At 35.7% G+C, this 26,956-nt stretch overlaps 1 protein-coding gene across 3 annotated transcripts in view; it reads right to left on the reverse strand.

Annotated features, from left to right (window-relative positions):
* LOC129237686 (putative epidermal cell surface receptor) overlaps positions 1-26,956 on the reverse strand; it is a 153,605-nt gene that overhangs the window by 36,101 nt on the left and 90,548 nt on the right. For all 3 annotated transcript variants that reach the window (XM_054872614.1, XM_054872695.1, XM_054872772.1), the window contains one exon: positions 19,452-21,268. In XM_054872614.1, the coding sequence (XP_054728589.1) occupies positions 19,452-21,268 (1,817 nt within the window). The remainder of the gene's footprint in view (positions 1-19,451; positions 21,269-26,956) is intronic.

The raw sequence follows: 26,956 nt of genomic DNA on the forward strand, positions 1-26,956 counted from the left end.
AATAAAATAAAATTGAGTAAGATGAAATTAATTAAATTTTTTTCATTAAATTGAATTGAATTCCTAAATAAAATACAATAAAATAAAATTAAAAAAAGTGAAATAAATTAAAATTAAATTAAGTTAGATAAAATAAAATAGTTTTTTGTAAAATTAAATTGGTTTTCCTAAATAAAACAAAATTAAATTAAATGAAAATAAAAAAAATGAAATAAAATAAAACTAGTATTTAAACAAGAAGACATTAACAACTCAGCATTTACTAACCATAAACGTCTTTAAAGAAATGAAATACCAGGAAGAAAATACATATTTTACATATTTAGTATTAGCTTCAGCCACTAGCATTTATTACTTGCAAATTCACTGCAATGTCTTTCAAACGTCCTTGACGCTTTCCAACAATATGCACTTTCATAAAGATATGCGCACTCTATAGATGTATGCATGAATCGGAGGTGATGGAGACAAACTCATGTTCATGTCAATACATCATTGACTATCCAGAATAATAACTGTCCATCATGAACAATAAAAAACACTGAAACAAACCTCAGTAATTGACAATGCCGTTTTAGCATTCAACTCTTATTGCGCTTTGGCTGCAATTAACAACAAATTACATGAATGCTGCGCAATCGCATCAGCATCGACATGTGACGATGTCAACAGTGGTTCAGCAGCATTTCCAACTGCGTGATTAACACGATAATTTAGTACGAAGTAGCAGCAGCAAAAGTTCAAGCTGCTATAGGCATACATATTAAAGCCGTTATGTGGGTTGACTTAATGACTCTACGTCATCCGCTTACTGGGTGCCAATCAATTATGCATGCAACTGAAATTTGTTTTGTTGGTAGGAGTGTATACGTGCATATGTATACTTACTTGTATGTTGTTGTTGATTGCAAGCATTATTCGCTTTGTTTGCGTTTGGCTAATAAGGAAATACCGTAAAAGGTGTTTCAATACCCATGCATGAATAACACTTAAAGCTTAAACGGATACGAAATAAACGAGTTTGTTATTTAAGTTTTTTTTTCTATTCAATCTGGAATATTCAGACGTGCACTTAATACAGATACTGGTCAGCTTTTTCTTTTGTTTTTTTGATATTAGCATTACCAATTATAACTTTCGATTTTCACACTTAAATTCTAAAAACTGTGAAATTAAAATAAAAATTTTATTTAGAATATACAAAAGAAAACTCTCTGACACCTGCTTAATGAAGAAACTAAATATTTGTAAAAAAAAAAATTTCGAGTATTTTGCGGATTTTTCAATGAATAACTACACTTCACGGGCGCGTGAATGCTTATTTAAATCACTTTTTAGGTGACGCAAATTGTTCTAGTTTCGTTTTTGGAATGTATGTATCAAATCTTTGCAGATGTTCTGCTGTCATCCAAGCTGATTACAAGCGAGTGCAGTTACTTTCATTTAAAAATCAACATTTCAAATAAAATCACTTTAAAAACACAACAGAACTCAGTTGAAAACTCACAAAGTTGATGATACAAATTTAAGTGAGTAGTTGAGCACATGCGAACGCAACTGGATGGTGTTCTTCCTGTTATTCTTTGTTTTTCATCGAGGTCAAAAAGCTGCCGAAGCAGCCCGGGACATTTGCGATGTGTATGGAGAAGGTGTCATTGGCAAGTCTAAAGCACGGAAATGGTTTGCAAAGTTCAAAAACGCCGACTTTGACGTCGATGACATGCCCCTCAGCGGTAGGCCATTTGAATTCGATGAAGAACTTCTCAAATCACTTTTGAAAGAGAACGACCGCCAAACCAGTCATGAATTGGTGGAATCATAATCATAAAACGATTCACAATCACCTTCATTAAATGGGATTTACCGAAAAATTGGGAGCCTCGATGCGTCATGAGCTCAACGAAAAAAACAAAGAAAGTCGCCTTTAAATTGCTTCTCAGCATTCGCCCACCATCCTGTACCGAATCCTTACGGGAAATGAGAAATGGTGACTATGCATCAATATGAAGCAAAAAAAGGAGTGGGTAGCTTCAGAAGATACGCCAAAGCTGGGAGTCAAGCTGGATCTTTATCCAAAGAAGATCATGCTATGTGTTTGTTGGGATTGGGAGGGCATGGTGCACTAGGAAGTGTTCGAAAAAAATACCACGGTCAACTAGCAGATCTATATTGCCCATCGCGTGAATGTGGCTATTCGACTGAAAAGTCCTGATCGACATGGTCAAACCATACTGCTTCACGAAAATGCTCGCATGGGAGGTCCTTCAGCAACCGGTGTATTTTCCTGAACTTGCACTGACCGATTACCACGTTTTTCGCTCCCTGTCAAACCATATGAAGGGCGTTACCTTCGATAACAAAGAGGTTCTTAAAAACTGACATCAGACCAAGCGATTTTTGAGGGAACGGCATCAACAAATTGATCGAGAGGTGGGGAGAGGTTGGAAACAGCAACGGCGAATATATAATAGATTCACTTATTGACATAATTATTATTTTTTGTTTAAATAAAAATATTCGGTACACATGCTACGAACTTATTCCCCAACCTAAATTTTAAAATATAAATATTTCTCATACATTAACCGGAAACATATAAATCAATATTATATTTTAATTGCATTATTTTGGCGGCCGCTCTGGCCGAATGGGTTGGTGCCTGACTACCATTTGGAACCAGAGAGAACATAGGTTCGAATCTTGGTGAAACACCAAAATAAAGAAAAAGTTTTTTCTAATAGCGGTCGCCTCTCGGCAAGCAATGGCAAACCTCCGAGTGTAATTCTGCCATGAAAAGGCTCCTCATAAAAAATATCTGCCGTTCGGAGTAGGCTTGAAACTGTAGGTCTCTCCATTTGTGGAACAACATCAAGACGCATACCACAAATAGGAGGAGGAGCTCGGCCAAACACTCCAAAAGGGTGTATGCGCCAATTATATAGGTATATTATTTTATATTTCGAGAACGACATAATCAAGAGAACGACATACCAAAACCGCTAAATACTATATACAACGAAATGGACGACGACGAAAAAAACTAGTGGAAGCTAGGTGGACTAATTTGACCACATGGAAAACAGCAAAAGTTATGTGTAGAACTAACGATAAAAAACTGACTCAATTCGTACTTACGCTCTCGCGAAAGGCCTGCAGAACTATTATAGGTATGCTGACAGGCCATAATCTATTGGCTCCACAAGCGTACAAGATAGGGATTGCTAACACGGACAAATGCAGGAAATGCAGAGAGGATGTTGCGGAGACTTTAGAACACCTTCTGTGCGTTTGTCCGGCATTCTTAAAAACGCGTTTAAAGTGCCTGGGAGCCCCATTGTTTGAGGGTCTGGAGGACGTCTCAAAAGCGGATCTCCCAGCTCTACTTAGATTCGTTAAAAGCGTTGACATCCTACATGATGTCTATTTTCAGTATTTATAGAGGTCGGTCTCCATCTGGTATCGCTAGGGACCAAAAGGTCTATGCGTGGCTTAGTACCAACCAGGCTAACCTAACCTAACCTATATTTCTTAATTATTTCATTATTTTGAAAATTGCTCGAAATTAGTTTAAAAAAGCCATGTAATCAAAAAAGTATATTTTTATTTCTAATATTTCGTAATTAATAAAATTTAGTTTGATTATTTCAAATACAAGGTAGCACAAAATTAATCGCTAAATCTTGTTTTTAATAACTTTTTAACTTAATAAAAAAAAAAGAGTTTGAGTGGTAGAAATCTTTAACTTTGACCTTGACGCTTATCTATTTTTTATTTGCTCATCTATTTGCATACTGCAGCTGTCCAGGTCACAAGTTACGTACGAATATGATTGACGATCGTCGCCATTTGCAAAAATTATAAATCTTGCGTCTGATTGATTTTGCTTCTATGTATACATTTTATTGTATTGATTTGTAAAATACCGAGATATTATTTGCCTTTCGTTTGTAAATATTTAAGCTGAAGTCAACTTTTCCAAAACATTTTCTAAACTGCTTTGCCTTTTGTTAGACTGTTTATTTGTATGTATTTGTCATTGTGCATCAAAAGTAAAAATGTTTTTTTTTTATAGATTATTCAGCAGCAAAGTGGAGCAACAGCCAGACAGATAATGCCGATGCAAGCAAACATTATTCAGCTGCACGTATAGCAACAGTCACTTTAACGTTGTGTGGCAATTACGCCTGCTGCAGCTGTTTTGTTTGTGCCAGACAATACATTTATGTGTGTATGTATGCGAAAAAATGCATGTTTATGTCTGCGAATTATTTTAGTGTTTGCTTCGCGTTGACTTACCCACTCGCGACCGTATTAGGGCGGCTGCACTTTTTTTCAAGTGACTTTTACGAAATTGCAGCGGCAGCACCACCAGCCAGCACAACCAAATAAACCAGCTAACAAATTATGCCAACAACAATGCAAACAAATAAAAACGTATGCATATGTTGGTATGCAACATGGCGTGCCTTTTTGCTGCAACTCATTTTTGTTTACTTTTGTTTTTGTTTTTTTTTTTTTCTTCTTGTGCTTTTGGTTTGCATTTTTCACTTCAATTTGCATTCAGGTGCAAATTCACAATTGTTTGCGCATTGCTTGTGGTTTTTATATTCATTTGCCACAACCACTCTTTCATGACATTTTGCATGGTAACTACCTACTAGGGGCGCTTGAAGTGCTTATTTTATTATAATTTTTTTCTTCAATTTACTTTTATTGCTAATTTCGAAAATTTGCTGTAATGTCTTTTTTTGTGTAACTCTTTTAGTGATATTTAAATTTTCCTTAATCACTTTGAGTTTTGCAACTCATTTTAAAGCCACTCTCTTCCACATGCAAACTAGATTTTGCATAGCGATGCCCGTTCGCTTGTTTTGCAGGAAATCAGCTCAACCAATTTTAATGTTGGCGGAAATCTTGGTAGACTTATTGATGATTTTAGCTTTTCAAGCCACTTTCCTCACATTTTTTGGAAGGTTGTTTGCGTGCGGCTGATTCCGCATTTGCCATAGTGAAAACTGGTATTTGTCAATTTACTTATCGACCATTTACCCGTTTACTTAGTTGCTTAAAAACAAAATAAATATTTGCATTGAAAGCTTATTTCCGTAATGTTGGCAAGTGACTGGCATTTTGGGAAGAAAAGGAGTTTGTTGATAAGTGTCATGGCTCACGGATAGGCGAAGAAGTGACTAAACATCTAAATTATTACTTTAGTTAACCCGGGATCACTAAGCATTCGTCTAATAGACTACGCACGCCTGCAGTTTTGCGTATTTCGACATATTCCCGTCACACTACCTCACTAACAGAGGTAACACATGAAGATGCACACCACAAATTGAAGGATGAGCTCGTCAAAACGCTAAATAAAGGGTGTAAGCACCAATTATAGGTTGGCAACTAAGTAATTGCGGATTTCACTCATAGATGGCTTCAGTTGAATTTTTAGTTTTGCAGACATAGTTGAAATGTAAAACACATTTTGTTATTTGATAGCTGGCAATTCAGCCGATGGCGGCCGCAGTAGGCGAATGGGTTGTTGCGTGATTACTATTCGGAATTCACAAAGAGAACGTTGGTTCGAATCTCGGTGAAAGCAAAATTAATAAAAACATTTTTCTAATAGCGGTCGCCCCTCGGCAGGCAATGGCAAACCTTCGAGTGAATTCTGCCATGAAAAAGCTCCTCATAAAAATATCTGGCGTTCGGAGTCGGTTTGAAACTGTAGGTCGCTCCATTTGTGGAACAACATCAACACGCACACCACAAATAGGAGGAGGGTCACGGCCAAATACCCAAGAAGGGTGTACGCGCCAATTATATATATAATTCAGCTGTCAATCAGTAAAAACAAGTTTTTTGATCGGTTGCGTAGTTTTTGTTTGGCGTTCTTTGAAAAATGGAAAATCAAAAGGAACATTTTCGTCATAGCTAATAAAAAGTTATGTGCTGTTTATGGTGACGAAGCCTTAGAAGAACGGCAGTGTCAAAATTGGTTTGCCAAATTTCGTTCCAGTGATTTTTCCCTCAAAGATGAAAAACGTTCAGGTCGTCCAATTGAAGTTGATGATGCCCTAATCAAAGCAATAATCGATTCGGATCGTCCCAGTACAATACATGGGATTGCAGAGAAGCTTCATGTATCACATACATGCATTGAAAATCACTTAAAACAACTTGGATATGTTCAAAAACTCGATACATGGGTTCCTCACGAACTGAAAGAAATGCATTAACAGCTGCGATTTGCTAAAGAAACGTAATGAAAATGATCCATTTTTAAAACGACTGATAACGTAAAAGATCTCGGAGCAGGCCAGTTGAACCAACTTAAACCACATCAAAAACTGATATTCATCAAAAGAAGGTTTTGTTAACAGTTTGGTGGGATTACAAAGGAATTGTCTACTTTGAACTCTTACCACCCAGCCGAACGATCAATTTTGATGTCTACATTGAACAACTAACGAAATTAAACAATGCAGTTGCAGAAAAGCGTCCCGAATTGACAAATCGAAAAGGTATTATATGCCATCATGACAATGCAAGGCCACACACATCTTTGGCCACCCGGCAAAAATTATTGCAGCTTGGTTGGGATGTTTTGCCACATCCACCCAACCACATCCTGACCTTGCACCACCTTATTACTTTTTGTTTCGATCTTTTCAAACTCCTTGAATGGTAAAAATTTTAATAATGTCAAATCGTAACTGATTCAGTTTTTTGCTAATAAAAAACAGAAGTTTTATGAATATTGAATTATGATGCTGCCTGAAAGATTGCAAAAGGTCATTTGATCAAAATGGGCAATACATTTCAGAATAAAGTTATTTAGTTCCATGAAAAAATTGTCTTTGATTTTCTAAGAAAAATCCGCAATTACTTAGTTGCTAACCCAATATATTAGTTTGGGCGAAAGAAACACATTATTTTCTCGGTAGATGGATATCTCGTAAAGTAACGATCAAACAATTTAAAGTTTATGCTTGTTGTCAAAATGCTATTTTACACTAAAAAAATACTTTTGCCGTTTCGTTTGTTTATCCCATTCAGTTATGAGTTACAGGGTGTTAACAATGGAGGTCAACATAATAAAAATTCGGCACATTTTACAATTTTTCTTTGCTAAAGCCAAAAATGCGAGCCAGGGCGCTGAAATTGTGAATGATGTTTATGATGCCGCTACTATAACAGCTAATTACGTGCAATTTTAGTTTCGTCAATTCCGTTCAGGCATTTTTGATGTTAAAGGAAATGTCGAAATAATCACAGAAATAATCAAAGTTGACAAGTTAATAGCCATAGCATCACTCATGAAATAATTTGAAAGCATAAAAGAATTTTAAACCACTTGCAAAAATTATGAATTTGTCTTTTCTTTTTTGACTTTTTCCAAATCTTTATTTTTCATTTTTGTTTTTTATGTTTATCGCATAGGATAACATAATTATGACTTAATAAGTAAAGAAACGCTTTAACGAGTAGGGCCATTAGCATTCATTAACCTTCGAAAATATTATCTGCAAATTAGTTACTTGCCTGGTGATAACATTTTGTAAAAAGTTTCAATAGCCTGGAGACTACCAGGCAAGCCATATTGACCAAATCATATAACCAAATCATATAACCAAAAATTTAAAAATTAATTTCTTGAGCAAATGTTTTTACACAAGGTGGCGTTAAATTAATCATCCAGTTTTTGCAACTTTTACTAAATATATTGTATAAAAAAAAAGAAAAATTTAGTGGTGGTCAATTTTTATTTTGACCTTTACGCGCTCCATTGTTTGTTGGTTTTTAACTGATGTCTCTCGAAGTGGCGTACGAATATGAACGAGTCTTTACTTTTGCGCCACCTTGTACTTACATATCATAAGTCAAATAGGGAAATCTCCAACTTCAATAAAAGTATGTTTTCTTTCACTTTTGATTACTCCCTTGGATTAAAAAATAAAGAAATACAGGGTTTTCCAATAAGAGATGTTATTCGCGTAAAAGATCAATGGTTTCGAGGCTTGTGTGGCACGTAGCGCCGTCTTGTTGAAAATAAACGTTGTTCAGATCAATACCATCCAATTCAGGCCATAAAAATAGTTAATCATCTCTCGATAGCGCAAACCATTCACCGTAACTGTTGATCCAGCTTCATTTTCGAAAAAGTAAGGTCCAATGACTCGGCCGGACCATAAACCGCACCAAACAGTCACACGTTGAGGATAGAGAGGCTTTTCAACAATAACTCTTCGATTTTCTGAGCCCCAGGTCCGACAATTTTGCTTATTGACGAAGCCACCGAGTTAGAAATGGGCCTCATCACTCAAGATGATTTTTTGATGGAAGTTCGGATAATTTTCATGCACTTCAAAAACCCAATCAGCAAAGACACGACGTTGTTGATGATCGGCCGGCTTGAGTTCTTGTGTAACTGGACTTTATAAGCCTTAAGACCCAAATCTTTATGCAAAATACGGTGTAATGACGTTTGTGGAATGCCTCATTCCAAAGAACGACGAGGAATGGACAAACCTGGGTTTTCTTCAACACTTTCGGCTACAACAGCAATATTTTCGGCTGTTCTTGAGCGACGTGCACGGGTTTTATACTTCACATCACTAACTTGTCCCAACAGCTCGCATTTTTTCACCAATATCGGTATTACGGTCCGACAAGGGGCTTCACAATGACTAAAAAACGTTTGAGTTTTTCGAACCGTCTCTGCCAAATTTTTGACCATTTTTATAGTGAATTTTAATAACTCCAATGCGTTGTTCAAGCGTGCATCGTTCCTCTTTTATTAATGGCGTAGTTTCTACTTGACAAATATCAAAAAATGACAGTTTCAAAAGTGATATCTACTGAAATAGTGGTGTTATTCACCTGTTATTGGAAAACTCTTTAGTTTGATATTTTGTGAAATCGTTTTTTTTTTAAATAAGTTTAGGCGTTTTTTAAAATTGTTTTAATACACTTTGGCTTGTTTCCTAGAATTCTTGTGAACAAAATTTTCTTCTACGTATCCTTAAATAAATCCTTTGAGAAATAAAAATAAAAGTGCTTTTTCAAAAAGTGTTTTTACATTTGCCTTCCAAGTTAACTCATCCGTTTTTTATATTGACAAATAAATCCATTATATAAGTGCATTGAAAAAGAAGCGGATAACTTTCATAATTGGCATAAGCTTTTATTTCTCAAAAAAAATTTTATTGAAATTTTTAAAGAGGCTTGACGAAAATATTTAAATTTCTCGTCAGAGGCAGGAGATGGCAACTTAGACACTTTAAGAATATACTTTGCTTATATTCTAGAATTTTGTTTTATTTATTTTATTTCATCTTTTTCCTAACATCTACCTAAAATAAATAAATAATTGGCGCGTAAACTTCAGTTAGGCACTTGGCCGAGCTCCTCCTCCTATTTGTGGCGCGCGTCTTTTTCATGGCAGAAATACATTCGGAGGTTTGTCATTGCTTGCCGAGGGGCGACTTTTTATATCATTTTGCTATTTCATGCACGGAGATTCGAACCTACGCACTCCCGAATGGTAGTCACACACTAACACATTCGGCTAGGGCGGCCGCCGTTGCATTTTCTTAATGCATACATATTACCACTAAATTAAAAAAAGGTTCAAAAGTTTGTGTTCAATACACTTACTACATATGTTGCATAATCGGAAGATGGAATTTCTGACGAACTAAATTCATTGAAAAATATTGAAAAATTTCGTTATACCATTTAAAAAAATGTACTTAAAAAATATTGAAAAATTTCGTTATACCCTTTAAAAAATATATATTTGAAAAATATTGAAACATTTCGTTATACAATTTTTAAACCAGTATCCCACCCTTTATACGTATGTCCACTTCGTTATGCTATTAAAAATAAACGCTTTGTAAACCAAGTTGCAATGCCCTAGTGCCTTAGTGCACACAGAAATACAGTTTACACCTTTTTCCAGTTTCAAGCTTTTGGTAGAGTTACCAAAAATGTCAAACCTATAAAAAAAAGTCATCAAAGTCCATTTTTTCATGATATAATATAACTAAATGTTGCAGCATTACAAATATTTTAATTTTTGGTATAAAATAAAAAAAATAAAAAATTATAAAAAAACAGCGTTCACTGCTAAAAGTGTTTTACTCTCCGTGCAGTAAAAGTTTTTATGCAATCAAACTTTCGATGTTCACCTGTGCTGTCGTCAGCTCTAATTGTAACAAATATCTACAGTTGCAATTCACAATGATAGAGCTGCAGGCCAAATGGCACTCAGCACCTTCCGCGCCCATCATTAGCGACTGACCAACAATGGCTGCGGCTGCCATACATACACATATGCACATACGCATGCACTCGAAAGTATTTGTATTTGTTGCCGGCCGGTACTCATTAAAATCGTTGTATAGCGGTCGGTCTGCCGTCAACACAGGTTTTTAAATGCCCAGCCAGCCGTAAGTAGTTACGTGTAAGCTTACATACTCGTGTATATGTGTGTATGTATGCCCTTCTGTGCATGTATGCGTGTGTGTCGTTCGCTTGTTTGGCCGCCTTCAACTTTGCATTTGATTTTGCTTTCATTGATGCTTTTTCGTTTGTTGTAAGTGTAAATGAAAACGAGAATTGAGAAACGAGTAACGAGAAACTAGAAAACGCAAAATAAAAATCGAATTTTACTTTCACTTTTCAATATGGTCTGCAAATATTTTCATTTATTGTCATGTTGTTTGTACATTTAGCAGCGGCGGTGAAGCGTGCAGTCGCTTCGTGACGCATGTCATGCCAATAAGTAGTTGTTGTAGTGGACATGCACATGCCACATGCCGCCTGTGGCATGCTACTGCATACCGCATTCCAATAGCCATACATAACAAGTCGTATGCAAGTCAATATCTAGCAAGTGTTTTCGAGATGTTTGCTATTGTTGTTGCTATTGGTGTTGTTTGCTTTGATGGCGCAATGTAAAATCTTTTGATTTTTTTTTGTTTGTTTTTGCATACTTAAATAGTTACTTTATACTCTGCCTATGGGCGCGGCGCTGCATGAGTGTTGGCCTTACGTGGCTAATTTTCTTTGAGGTTTCTTATTTGACATTGCAATGCAGCAACTCAACCTTGGTTTGGACCTTTGGTACAGCTCATTACGCTGGCGTGGCAGTAAATTTTGTCGAAGTGCCATTTCAAATATTTTCTTTGCTAGTTATTTGTACATATCTGCCATATGCAACTCTCGTTTAGTTATGGGCCTTTTTCAATTGCAATTATCTTTTCGAGGTAGGAAAGTTGCTAATTTTAACGGCAAATTTTATGACATACTAGCAAATAGCCGCCGCACGTTAATTGTCTTGCACTTGTGCTAAAAAATCATCCGGAGTTTCGTATTGAAATGAAATGCGCCTGTAGCTTAGTAACCCCTGTCTAGATTTGGTGGTTGTATATATGCCACTCCAGAGCAAAATTTGTCACTTACTATAGGCGAAACCGTTTCGTAAAGAAGCTATTCTTTAGTTTTTATCCGTATTTCGCAGTGTAATTTTTTAGCGCAATAGGAGTCAGCTGAGAAAGCGTTGAAAATACTTACGGTATTAAACGGAGATTCGACAAAGTCAAAAATATATACAAGCAGAAGAGTATCCATTAAATCGAGTTGTGCATCGCTTATGATAAAAACATCAAAAACGTTAAGAAAATTGTATTTCAAAATTATCAAATGACCCACAGTTAGGTAGGAAAAAAATTTGTTTTGCACATTTTTTGGTAAGGATTGTTATCAAATATTCAAATATATTTACTTATATATATTAATATACTAAAAAAATATTTTTAAATTCTCTTGACTTTCTTCCTTCATTCGGCATCCATATGTCCTATAATTTGATAAAATAATAAATAATAGTCTTTAAAAAAGTTCTGACTTGATGGCGAAAAACTATAAAAACACAGATATTAATTACCATTGAGTAATAATATAGAGCACATTTTCCTCATTTGTGACAAAAAAAGTGAAAATTGGTTGCACTGTGTTTTAGAAGCCTTCACTCTCGGTAATGAGATATGAATGAGAAATAAAAACAATAGCGTTCCAAATTGCGTCACAATCGTCGAAATGACCGTTTTCAGAAGAACCAAAAGGTTAGGTTAGCCTGGTAGGCATTAAGCCACCCTTTTGGTCCATAGCGATACCAGATGGAGACCGACCTCTATGAATACTGAAAGGGGACATCATGTAGGATGTCAATGCTTCTAGCGAATCTAAGCAGAGCTGGAAGATCCGCTTTTGAGACGTCCTCCAGACTCTCAAACAGTGGGGCTCCCAGGATCTTGTACGCATGTGCCACCAATAGATTATGACCTGTCAGCATACCTATGACAGTTCTGCAGTCTTTTCGCGAGAGCTGAAGTACGCTCCCACTCCGTCTAAAGTTTTAGAGCCGTGTGTAGATGTGAAAAGTCCTATGGCGAGGCTTTATGTCATCCCTCCTCTTTAATTGTAGTGCAAAACCTTCTCTCCCAATTGAAGTATGGAGTCATGTAGTCTGTGCAACCTGCACTCCACTTTCCTATTGAGCTGTGTCCGAAGGTTCTACAGGTGAATACTCCAGCAGCCACTAACCTTCCAGCGGATTTCGCTACCAGATTATCCGCCATAAGGTCAATAGGTGGCAAGCTGAGTAACATTTCCAGCGCCGTCGTTGGAATGGTTTTCATCGCTCCTGTTATGCACTGAGCAGGGAATCGCTGAGTTCTTTCCAGTGGAGATAAGAATGTCAATTTTCTTGTCGCGGTCCACCATTTTAAGGCCCCATACAGTAATGTCGGTCTAATGCATCAGGGAGTGTGATAGACCCCAAGTAACGCTCAGCATTCTTTTACATGCGTATAGCGCATTACTGGTCTTTTTCACCCTTTCCTCAACATTGTGCTTCCACAGCAATTTAAAAGAGCCAAAAACTCAAAAAAAAAAAATACGATAAAGACGAGCCAAAATAAAAAAATTTGAGAGCCAAAGAGTCAAAAAAAAAAAAAAATACGATAAAGTCGAGCCAAAATACAAATTTTGAGAATGCCTCTAGAAGAAGGCCAGAGTTGTTAAGAAAGAGCTCTTAAATTCTTTATCGCAACAATCCTCCTGTTCATTCATCTCGTTATATACGCGACTATTTGACCAAAAACAAATACAGCACAGATAATATCATTCGGTAAGCATCATATTTTCCGGCCATGGACCGTATGACCTTTGTGCGCACGACCTAAGTGACTACTTCGCGGATAAACGATAATTTGCAGCTAAAGGCGATTTCAAAATCAGTCTATGAGAAGTGTTTTAAAAATTGGAAGGAGCATTGAAATATTGGTATTGTTAACCACGAATATTACTTTGAAGTGAATAAAACAAATATCAAAGAATATTTGAACTATTTTATTTTTGTTGGCAAATCTAGCTTACTTTGTGAGCAGAACAGGTGAAGTGAAGTGCCAGAAAATGAAGCAGAAACTGACTTGGTAATATTAACTGAATGTTATATTTATTTATGCATTTAAAAGACAAACTATTTAATTTTTAATGCAGAATGGTATTAAATCAAGACATCAGATTAGACAAAGGTGGGAAGGCCTTCGTTGTGTGCCTTTTGGTAGCAATTGCTCAATTAACACTTTGCATGCTTCTTTCGGATAAATTGAAAGGGTCGCTGCTGTCTCGAAGATACCTTAATTGCCTTCTTCGCAGAGGTTTTTTAATTTCTTCATCAATTAGTAAAAATATAACATTTTAAAATCAATGAACTTGACTCTATGATATATTACGATGTATTAGAAATATAAAAAATAAGTGTTAAAATAAGTATAAAAATGAACAGCTTCCTTTTATTTTCAAAATATAAGCAAACTTCATCTGTGTTTTATCTGTTGCCACCTTATATGCTAGACACAAAATTTGTAGGCAAGAATGGTGAGAAGAATGCCAAAGGAGTGATAAAGTTGTTAACGTATTTCTTTATTGGTAACAAAATTTTTATTGCCTACGCAGAATAGAAATGTTAGAGTCCAACTTGGGAAAAAATTTCAAATGCAAAAAAATTTATCCACAAAATCGCTTTCTTATGCATAAAAAATGTGAAGCACAATGAATATTTTTTATATTTATTTTATTTTTTTTTACCAAAAAAACAACACAAATTAGAAGTAATCAAAAATTGTAAAAATATCGCATTTCTAATTAGCTGACGATTTCTCGAAATAATAACACCATCAAGAACACCTTGTAGAACATGTCCCACGGCTGCCCTCAACGTCATTCTGCACTTACTCCCCATGGATCTCCATGGTTGGAGGCACGGACATAGGAACTTATATTTTTACTGACGGATCCAAGAAGGAATCTGGAATGGGAGCGGGGGTTTTCTCTAAATCAGCCAATATTTCAGTCTCCTTTAAACTGCCGGAAACGAACAGCGTTTTTCAAGCAGAGCTCTTCGCGATCCTGCAGCCATGCAAAATGCTTAGATCTCGCTGTTGGGAAGAACACATAAATATTTTTTCCTATAGTTAAGCGGCGATCAAGGCCCTGTAAGGAGGAACTCAAACGTCTTGAACATGCAGGAAACATATACCTTATCTGGGTTTCTGGGCACAGCAATATAGAGGAAAATTAAATTGCCGATGAGCTTGCCACGAAGGGGTCGACAGAACCGGTTTCAGTTGTCCCCTTCTCAGACATCGGTGTCCCCTTAACCGTTGTTAAAGGGAAACTACAGAATTTCTTTCTAAAAAAAGATGGAGGTCTGTCTCATCGTGTGCTATTTCAAAAGCACTATGGCCTCAATACGATAGAAACAGAACGCTTAAGGTGATGGGAATCCCCCGCCATTCAATTTCCAAACTAATTGCGGTGTTCATTGGTCACTGGCTGATCGGAACTCATGCGGAGAAGCTTGGAATTCCGTACAACCCCTATTGCAGAAGCTGTGGGGATCCAGCAGAGAACTAAAGCATATCTCGAATATGAATCAAATCGGACCGTAAATACGATTTTTCGACACTTAGGGCGGTGGGTCTTTATCGGATTGTCTTTGCTTGACTGGTTTTTCTTAAATAATTTGATTTTAGGTAGTTAATACAAGATGCCGCAAAAATAATCACTCCAACGGCAGATTTTTACAATAATTTTTGCAAATGGCTTTGAAAGTCAATTGCATTTGATACTTGTGAACTAGACAACTGCTAATTATACAAACAGGCAAGTAATGGAGCGCGTAAAGATTAAAATTAAGATTTCCATCACCCAAAATAATTTCATTTAATTTGTAAAAAAGTTTTTCATAAACATGATTAATTTTAGGCAACCTTCTATATACACCGAGTATGAACTAAATTGGACTATATGCATGCTTGCCATAATTAACTCGAGCTCTACGCCATTTAACGTATTCCAACAAACTAAATAGTACACCTTTCCACATATACCCTCAACAACTTGACAAAATTTCATCGCAATCGGATCTATCAACTACAAGTAAACACCTTTAACACTGATGCTTACATTTTTATGTAGGGTTTCATGCCATCATTTATATTTTTCGCATCAATAAAATTATCTTTTTTTTTGTTTTTTTTTTTTTCATTTACAAGTTAATACAACGGCAAAGGAAATCTGTTTGCAAACAGTATACAATTTTTTCGTGAGAATCCTTTAGATATTCCATTATTGCAGTAGGTACGACTGGTGAGCATAGCACCCCATCGGGCATGGCAGTGTGTAGTGGTTTGCAATTTACTAAGCTTAGGCTCAAGCTGAACGCAACTTACTTTATATTCAAAATAAAAATAAAATCGTTTCAAAAACTGAGCTGCTTTCACTACTTATAGAGCGCCGGATTTAAAGAGCCAGCTATCACCTCTACGCTGCCACAATTAAGAAAGTGAGCGTCCTTGTGTTCACTGTAGGTACTGACGCATTTTGAAAATAACTTAATAAAAGCAGCCTATATTTTTTCAGGTGCTTAACTTTTCTATATATCAGCACTCGAGTGTTATGCAATTTATTTTGTGCTCAATTTATTGCAAGAGTACATCGCTGAAATGAATCCGAACATAAATTTTACTGAACGTGAAGAAAGTGAAAAATCGTGTAAAATGAAGCGCCACCTAGCTGGTTTTTGCAGTCGTGAGTCGATTACCAAATGGCAAGTTGTTTACATGCAATTTTGAAGTCAAATACTTGTGTTTATATACATACAAATATGTACATTAGGGTGCCTCATCCAAAAGAGTTGCAGTTTTTCCATCAGAATTATAAAATTTAGTATATATTAAGATGAGCCGCCGCCGTAGCGGAGTGGGTTGGTGCGTGAGTATCATTCGGAATTCAGAGAGAACGTATGTTCGAATCTCAGTGAAACACATAATGAAGAAAAACATTTTTTCTAATGGCGGTCGCCTCTCGGCACTCTCCGAGTGTATTTCTGTCATGAAAAAACTCCTCATAAAAATATCTGTCGTTCGGAGTCGGCTTAAAACTGAAGGTCCCTTCATCAAGACGCATACCACAAATAGCAGGAGGAGCTCGGCTAAATACTTAAAAAGTGTGTATGCGGCAATTATTATAAAGCGTTTTTCAGTAAGAGCGCTTCAACTTTTTTTTTCGAATAAAACACAAACGGTTTGACTTTTTTAACTATTTTTTTTTTATTATCGAGTTTGAACATATACATTTTAGTATGAAATTCGATTTCTTTTGCATGACCACCGCGTGCACGTTTTACGAAGTCCAATCGTTGAACCCAATTTTCGACCACTCTTTTGCATAAATCCGCCGAAATTCCAGCAATTTCGCGTTCAATATTGGCTCTGAGCTCACAAATCGTCGCCGGCTTGTTACTGTAGACCAATGACTTCACATAACCCCAAAGAAAATAGTCAAATCACACGAGCACGGTGGCCATTCGACCGGTCCATTTCTGGAAATAATGCGCTCATCGAACTTACTCTTCAACAAATCCTGTTGAAACCACATGTCGTCTAAGTCCATACCATTCAATTGCGGCCAAAAATAATCGTTTATCATGTCGCGGTATCGATTTCCATTCACAGTAACGTGGCGATCGTTCTCGTCAACGAAAAAATATGGGCCAATTACGCCGCCGGCATGTAAACCGCACCAAACAGTGATTTTTTCGTGATGCAACGGTGCCTCATGAATCACGTGTGGATTGCTTTCTGCCCAGTAACGCATATTTTGCTTGTTGACAAAGCCATTGAGCCAAAAGTGAGCTTCATCACTGAAGATGATTTTTTGGAAAAAATCTGGATCATTTTCGAGTTGATCTTCAGCCCAATTTACGAATCGACGTCGCTTCAAATGGTCAGACGGCTTCAGTTCTTGTGTCAGCTTGATCTTGTACGGATGTAGGCCAAGATCTTTTCGCAAAATTTGCCATAATGACGATACAGAAAGGCCCAATTGTTGAGAACGTCGTGTGAGCGACACATTTGCGTATTTTTGAACTGAAGCCCTGGCGGCAGCAATATTTTCAACACTTCGTGCACTTCTTGCTCTCACTGGCACCGGAACATTATGTAGCGAAAACGTAGATACAAATTTTTTCACTAGACGGTCGATTGTCGAACGGGGTGACTTGTTAAATGGACCGTAAAATGGCCGTAATGCTCTTAAAGTAGCAGCAACAGAACGATTATTTTCATGAAAAATTTGCACGATTTGCAATCGTTGCTCAAGTGTGTAGCGTTCCATGATGAAATGTATACTAATGAAGTTTACAAATAACAAGCGAAAAATAAAAAATATTGCGTCGTTCGCCCTCCCTATCGGAAAAAAGTTGAAGCGTACCTATTGAAAAACGCCTTATATATGTATATATAAGATGAGGGAGTTATAGAGCTTCGACTGAAAGAATTTAGCCAGTACAGTTTGGTGCTAGTGAGACTTTAGGCCTCAAACAATTTTAATATCAGTTTTTAAATTTTTATGAATGACTTTTAAATGAATTTGAAGATAAAAAATTTGTTTGCAGACCTTTTAAGCGTAAACTGTTTTATTGTCGTAGCTAATTTTTTGGAAAAACAAAATTTTTAAAACTAGTTTTACTGGTTTAACTGATTTTTTGGAGGTACTTTGAAATTCGTTCAGCTCACCTAAATCTTAAAATTTCTTCAAAATATTTTTTTTTGGCGGAAGTTTCAAAATATTCTACTTTAAATAACTACAGCACTAGGACTTATTGACAAGTTTTGACAATGGATTTGTTTCTTTTTTAGACTTCAATATTTTTTTATGCAATAATGGCTCATTGTGTAATAAAAACCATATAAATCCAAGTTTATACAAATTAAAAAAATAAATCAAAAAAGTTATGAACAAAAATGTTTAATTTTTAAACAGAACTTTTAATAATTTTTGGGTATACAGAGGTACAGACGTTTTAAATTTTTTAATCAGAGTTTTTAGATAATTTTTGGGTAGCCCTTTTACATTTTTTAATCAGAATTTTTAGATAATTTTGGGGTGTGCATTTTGGTGCAATAAAGTGCAAAGAACTCGCTCAAAAATCGCATTGATATTTGAAATTTATTTTTGCAGCTAAGTGTTTTTTTCCCATACAAAAAAAATTTAGAGCATTCTTTATATGAAAAAACTGCACAAGATCGACAGATTAAAATTCAATAGGCTATAATTCTGCGTACTCGAAATTTTTTTAAAAACTATGATTAAAAAGTTTCAAATTTAGATGAAATTTCATGACTCTGGCACAAATTATATTTGCACAAAGTTTGAAGCTTGATTTATATAGCAAAATTAAAAAAAATTTAAAGCAGAAATAAACTGTTAAAAATTATTCAGAAGTCCCTGTGTTATAGTTATTTACACCGAAGGCCTATGCAGCCAGTGCGTTAAAATTGTTAGTGCAATATTTTATATTTCACTAATAAATAATAATAATAATATAGTTATTTAACGAAGTGCATAATAAAAATTTAACCTCCGTTGAAAAAAATAGAACTAATTTTTTTTCTTCGTGTAGAGAGTGACGCACCCTAATGTACACATATAATCATATCTTCAGCGAATAGTGCGTCGATTTGCGTATTGATTAGCAAAGTGTTGAAACGTAGAGGTGACCATGGAATAGCAAATAATTAAAAAGAAAAACACGCACACGCAAGAAAAAAAATACGTAATGTGTAATTTTAGTATTGAGTGTACGCGGTGCACAAAAAAGTTGATATGTACGTGAAAATTTTTTATGAATTCTATTGAATAATTTAAAATCTAAAAATTTCAACATTGTTATTGTTTACGTAACGCATAAATTTAGTGCGAAATGCGTAATCTAAAAAATGATGTCACAATATATGTATCTTTTTTTCCACATTCACAGCTTAAATCCACTTTCATTGACTTCTACTACTTCTGCTAAGTACACAGACACTCACCTTGTACATTCTGTCATCACTGCCAGTGCAGTCTTGTTGCATAGCGGCCGCACTACCAGCGACTTTTGTCACCTCAGTAATCTTCAGCTGTTGCTCATTTTTTTGTTGTTCCCCCTCATTGGCGCTATAATTGCTGCGGTTGTGCTCTTCATGCTTGTCATGCTCTTCGTGCTGTTTGTGCTGCTGCTGTTGTTGTTGTTCGTGCGTATTGTGTGTCATATCCATTTGGTCGTCTTCATCCATGCTGATATCGCTTAAATCCACCAAAGCGCCACTCTTTTCAGCCACACTTTTGTTATTGCCATTGCCGCCGCGTTCTGTGGTCACAAAGTTATGGTAATGATAGTTCAATGGTACATCGTCATTCTCTGCCGAAATGCTATCGCCCACAGAGCGACCCTCACCATGATAGAAGAAATGCTGTGGATATTCTGTTGAAGATGCATCATCGTGGCTCTTGGGTGCGCCCTCATTGTTGTTATTGCTTTCGATTGCATTTGTTTTTGTTCCCGCCCCTGTTGTGGTTTCAATAGTCATAGGATCGTGCATATGTACGTGATCGTGTTCTGATTGTATTGCAACGACTGGCACCACCACCGGCTCTTTACTCTCGCTTGGCGCTATTATCGTGGTTGACGCTGTCTCTCTATCCTCTTCGTCGGCAATATTCATTGCACGTCCACGCTCTTCAATTGTCACATTTGTGGCGTTCATTGCTGCCGCAGGTACAACAACTGGTGCACTCTTTTCAGTGCTCCCATTACTTTCAACTTCCTTTTCTGCTTCGCTTGCCTTTGTTGTCATTTCTACACCAGATATCACAGGCGTTTCTGTCGAACTACTTAAGTCCTCTGCGATTAGTTTGAAATCTTCCTGCTCTGCTAAGCGATCGTGCTGCTCGGATAGTATATGCGTATGATAAGGATCCTCTTCATGTCGCGCCATCGGCTCGCCTCCAACAGCGGTGGCATCACTTTCGTTTTCCTTCATTGCCGCAGCCATCATGGCGGCCATCATCGATTCGTCGCTGTTGCTGGCGGTAATCAGTGTAGCCGGATGCCGAAAGTTATTCAAATCCTTATCCTCCTCTTCAAATTCGTGTGAAATTTGGTTAATCAACACTTCAGCGGGCGTATGCACAATCTTCTCCTCACTATGCGTATCATTCTCTCCCTCTGAATTTGTAGTCGCCCCAATAGAAGGGCTGTCCAATGGCTTACTCGGTTCTTTGCTTTCAGCGAAAATATCATTTGAGGTTGACGAGATCACATGCTCTGTCGAATGCTCTTCATCATTGTGTTCGTGCGTATGATCGATGTGTGTGACGTCGTCGTGGCCATTATGCGTGTGATCGTGAGCATGTTCATGATTATGATCAGCATGGTGCCCATGTATATGTTGTATGTGCTCGGCTTCGTAAGGTGTCAGGTGCATATGTGGTGGATTATGATTGTGCTCTGCCTTATCCTCCTCAATAATTTGCTGCGCATGCTCGACTAATACATGTGGCACTATTATTTCTTGATTCTCACTGGGTGTTGCGCCAGTTGTGCTTGTTGTAATATTTTGATGTTCTTCAACCCGTGTCACATGCTCAATATGTTCTTTGGCTTGTCGTTCGCTGCTAAACTCGCTGCTGGCAGGTGTAGTTGTCGGTTCGGTTGTGACGATCGGCTCTATTGTGGTTGCCGGCAATGCAGATGGTGGTGCAGGAGCGCTGTTGTTGGTAGTGGCGGTGCTCGGTGCAGCGGCGTCATCATGTTGTGCTGCTAGCGTTGTGACTGCTGCGGAAAGGGATGTCTCTGTTGACGAGGGATCTGTAAATAGGAAATTGAAATTTTTTTGGTTGATCATAAATTATGATCTATAACATATTTTCCGGAAAAAACAGCGAAATAAAAAAAATCGAAAATTTATATCTCTATTAAGTATCTTATGAAGAGAAATCTGAGTCTATAAAAGCCTTTCCTCGTCATACTCAGACATCACCGCAATTTTTGATGCCATTAGCCCTTCATATAAATCATCCTCCCCTGCTAATATGCCACGCACTGTAACACTTGCTGTGGTAACCTATGACGTTCAATTTTTCTTCAATAAATTGCACTCATTTCGCAAAGCTGTCGAAGCGTAACTAACCTCTAATTGTTTACATAATAATAGTTTGCAAATACTAATTAATTTCTATAGCGCTAAAATTGCATATAAAACGGGTCTAAAATTTTGCTCACTTTAATATAATATTTCAAGCCTTTTATTACTTTGAATTGTTATTATAATTTCACGCCAGCAAATTAAAAAAATGTTTAATCATAAAAAGTAAAATGTAAAGTAATCATAAAAAAAGCAACTACAAGAAACTTGTGCGAAGCCAGCATGCATGAGCATATATACTGTGTATATAAGTACATAAGCATAAGTACATGTGTGCACATGAGTTCAAAAAAACTAATACACACGTCTGAAACGTGTCTTTAACACATACACTGAGTGTGGCGAGCCCAGTCGGAAATTTCGTCATGTATGATTTTTAGGGTATATGCATCTAATCATGGATCTTTAAGGGGGGACCCTCATTTAGACGGTCGAAAAATGCATCATTTTTGGGAATTTTTTTCTCAGGTAAAATAACTTCAAACGTTTTGTAATTCATAAAGTACTTTAATAAATGTCTTGACTGTCTACAAAAATTTTCGGAGAAGAAAAAAAACATTTTAAGTATGGAAATATACACCTCGTCCATGGCACCTCATTCTATCTGTGTACATTCTAGCGCTCTGAATTTTTTTCTGAAATAAAAAAACCAAATTTTTTTTTAAAACTTTAGGATAATACCTTCGATGTGACATTTTGATTTAAAAAAAAAATGTCGAAATTGATATTTTTTACCCAGTTTTATGTTAAAAGTGATTTTTCATGCATAAAAATTGACTTTAAAATTACAAAAAAATCTGAAAATTTTTTTTTTTTTTAAAACACTTAATGTCACATTGAAAACAATTTAATTATCTTTAAAATGAGCTATTGTAAAGCCTGATTGGTTCAATACAGCGTTCTCAATTGTGTACACAAAATCGAAAAATGATGTTTCGAGAAAAACGCGTTTAAAGTTTTGGATACAGGCGATCAGGCCACCCGTCGCGTCCTCTTAAAAATTTTGTCACTCCTTCAAAAATACAGATATCGACTTGAAATTTTGAAAGTATATTCTTAAATAGTTGTAGAATAGATAAAAAATATTTCCAAAAAATCGATTTTTTTTACCCGATAAATGAGGGTCCCCCCTTAAAAAGAATTATAGTCACTTGAGAGCTCTTAATCGGAAATCAGTGACTGGCTAGCATGCACCCCAAAGACAGCGAGGGATGTTTGCGCTACGTTTAAACTGTGCGCCAGATATATCAAATTTCTTAATTTTTCGTTTTACTGCACTTTAACTTATATTTTCCTAAAACAAAAATTCGGTTGTTCGGTTATTAATCATTTTAATTCATATTCTGAGGACGTAGTGCGTGAAATAAATTATGAAGCGGTAAAACGCATGGATGCATTTCTGAACTACAAGAGCATAAGCGCAGTTATATTTGATAAGGTCTGAAAAGAGTGATTTTATGTCAAGTCAGCTGTTCAACTAATAAACGGATCTATACCGATAGACTTACCAGCTTTTGAGAGGAAAAAGTTATGGGCATTAAAGAAAGAGGGGATTGAAGAAAGATTTAGTAAACCTGCAGCGCGCGAAATAAGGAATGAAACGCTAAGGCTGTGGCAAGACCGTTGGATTAACAAAACACTCGGCAGAGGGACGGCTGGGCTATTAAAAGACGTCGCTACATGGTACAGCTGGAACTTCGGTGAAGTGAACAACCCACATGCACATGCGGGTATAATGCTGAACACATACTATACATTCTTCCAATGCATGCATTGGGATCAAGAACGTCGAACGCTTGAGAATGCAGTCGGTCACTAACCACTGACGATGTATTCGACAAGATGTTAAGTAGCGAGGAAACGAGGGAGATCACGCGACCTGGGCGAAGGCACATAGCCAAAGACCTTTGTAATGAGAAAGATGGAACGCCACTCTGAAGTAATGCGAAAGCGCTTCCAGCTATGCGACGATTTCAAACGAAGGGGAGTTTTTTTAGTCTCCAGACATACCATTGTTGCAAGCTTTGATGACGCATTAGGCATTTTTTTTCATTTTTTTTTGCGGATGAGGAGGTTATCCGCAAAAAAAAAAATGAAAAAAAAAAAAATGTGAAGTGATTCAATTATTTTAGACAAGACACTCAAGTCTTCCTGAAAATTGGTTTATTTGCAGGCTTGAGTATAATAAGAAGTGAAAGAAACTGAAAAAAGTTTGAAAACAATTCATAATTTTGATATTCAGTCAATATTGAAAATTGGAGAAATATCTTCGGTGCGTTTTAATACTTAAAATTTTTTCTGCATTTTTTTAATAATAAGGAAAACATTTCCAAAATTTTGTTTTTATTTTTTTTTTTTGTTGAAAGTTTTGGGAAAAAATTTCTTAAAAGTTTGGAAGAAAAATAATAATTTTGAGATTCAGTCAACATAGAAATTTTTAAAATTTTTTTTGTTGAAAATTTTTGGGAAAAATGTCTTGAAAGTTTGGAAAAAATAATAGTTTTGAAATTCAGTCAATATTGAAAATTTGAGAAAAATCTTCAGGGTGTTTTAATACTTACATTTTTTCTGCATTTTATAATAATAAAAAACAAATAAAAATTTCCAAATTTTTTTTTTGAAATTTTTTGCTGAAAAATTTCTTAAAAGCTTGGAAAAATATTTATCATTTTGAGATTCCGCCAATATTGAAAATTTGAGATATATCTTCGGTGAATTTTAATAATAATTTTCTTAAAGTTAATTTTCTTAAAAGTTTGGAAAAAATTATTTTTGAAATTCAGTCAATATTGAAAATTTTGATATGGAGTTACTTAATATGAAATTTATTGGATGCCTTTTAATATTTTCAAAAATTTTGGGGGAAAATTTCTTATATTTGACAGGGTGTCTTCTCATATATAATATTTTTTGTTAAAAGCTGAGACTACGAATTTCAAAATTTTTTTAAAATTAAGAATTTTGGTTTTATAAAAGTTTTGAAAAAAATCAAGTATATTTCAGCCTACAAATAGCTATTTAAAAAAAATGGTTTTAAAAGAATCTGAAAAATTAAATAAATTTTAAATATATATTTTGTTATATTTTAAAAAAGTTTTTAAAAAGAAAATATTTTTCCAAGAAATTTTGTTTTAATATCTGTTTTAGTCTACAAATAAGCAAATTTACCAAATTTAACAAAACAATGGTTTTATAAAAACTAAAAAAACTTGTATTTTTTCCAAAAAATGTTTTCTTATATATATGTTAGCCTACAAATAATCCAATTTTCAGAAAAATTTATAATAATTTTCATAATATAGGGTTGTTCAATAGGTGCGCTTCAACTTTTTTCCGATAGGGAGGGCGAACGACGCAATATTTTTTATTTTTCGCTTGTCATTTGTCAACTTCATTAGTATACATTTCATCATGGAACGCTACACACTTGAGCAACGATTGCAAATCGTGCAAATTTTTTATGAAAATAATGGTTTTGCTGCTGCTACTTTAAGAGCATTACGGCCATTTTACGGTCCATTTAACAAGCCGTCCCGTTTTGGGGTTATGTGAAGTCATTGGTCTACAGTAACAAGCCGGCGACGATTTGTGAGCTCAGAGCCAATATTGAACGCGAAATTGCTGGAATTTCGGCCGATTTATGCAAAAGAGTGGTCGAAAATTGGGTTCAACGATTGGACTTCGTAAAACGTGCACGCGGTGGTCATGCAAAAGAAATCGAATTTTATATTTAAATGTATATGTTCAAATTCGATAATAAAAAAAAATTAGTTAAAAAAGTCAAACCATTTGTGTTTTATTCAAAAAAGTTCAAAAGTTGAAGCGCTCTTACTGAAAAACCCTATAGTTGGCTTAGTCCATAATTTTTGAAATTTTGAAGAACGCCTTCAAAAAGGGGTCTAGACAGAAGCCATGTCTGTGTGCATGAGAAAAAAGTATAAGTAGTAAGTAAAAAGCTCTTGAAAGACTAAGCAATTGCAATTTTTTTTTGTTTGTATTTAGGTAGACATTAATATAAAAAAGTACACAATAAAGTTAAGCTTTGGTGACTTTTTGAATAAAAATATTGGATTTATGCGAGAATGGTAACTGATGTATTTTGTGACACATGCGACAGGAGGCATACTGGATTGCATAAACTCACTCAATCAAGAGAGGCAAATAGATTGTTGAAAGAGAAAGAGAACGAGTAACGGAAAACGAGATTAGCAATCAGCGGACGAAGGGAACGCCCACTTGATAAAACTTTAACTTCCTGCTTTACACTGGTATGTGTAAAATAGAATTGAACATAATCGTTACTAAAAGTAGTAAGTATTCGGCTTTTAAAAAATCAGCAATACACTCTTGAGAGTATCAAAACTGGGTACTCAAAAGTACTCAGTACTAGGTAATGCTTTGAAAATTTTACTCTATATGAGTTCACTACACTCAGTGCTAAGCTTCGGATAAGCATTATACCTCTGCTTAGTGGTGGCTTTCAGTATTCAAAAGGTGAGTATATTTCCTCTCAGTGAGGTGAGTATATTTCCTCAATGCTGAACTTATTATTTGCTTTCTTTTCACATTGAAGGCCTTGGAGTCATTTTAAGCTCATTTTAAGAAATAAAGTGAATTGTCAGATTGAAAAGGAGTTTATCTTGATATAGAAAAGGCATTCGACAAGGTCTGGCACAACGGTCTTTGTTTGGAAGTTAGAACGGTTACATAAAAAACTGATTATGAAAAGTACTTGATATTTCACATCACTAGCATAAATGGACACATGAGCCTCTAGCACATCGCGTGATGAAATAGATGCATCGTGAAGTGTGTAACGCATTCCTGAAGACATGACTATACTTGACGATTTCCGACTGGGGCATAGTCATATGCATTAACACTGGAACTATCGAGACCGTCATTTTAACGGTTTTCAAATTTTATGCTTAAATATTTTGATATAAATTATGCATTTTTCTAGAGCTTTTAATGAAATATGGGTACAATTACATATTCATATTCAATTTACATTCAGCCGTTTTAGCTTGCATAATCAGTATGTTTACACCAGCACACATAAAAATGACGGCTTTAGTCATTTACAAATGTTTAATATTTTCTGGATTATTTATGCAATAATGGACATCACAGAAAAGTCAAATGGACCCGATAAACTGGACAAATTTGGAATTAAGTTTTGGTTAGTCGTAAACGTGCGAAGCAAATATCTTATTAATGGCTTTCCCTACCCATCAGGTGTACAAAAGTAAGCCTCGCAAAAAACGTCCACACCTTAGCTTTAAACATAAATGCGTAAAAATGGCTTCTAAGCGCGAAGAAAATCTGAAAACTGAATTTACGCGAACTAA

Source organism: Anastrepha obliqua, chromosome 1 (assembly GCF_027943255.1).
Source record: "Anastrepha obliqua isolate idAnaObli1 chromosome 1, idAnaObli1_1.0, whole genome shotgun sequence".
NCBI classification, from domain to species: Eukaryota; Metazoa; Arthropoda; class Insecta; order Diptera; family Tephritidae; genus Anastrepha; species Anastrepha obliqua.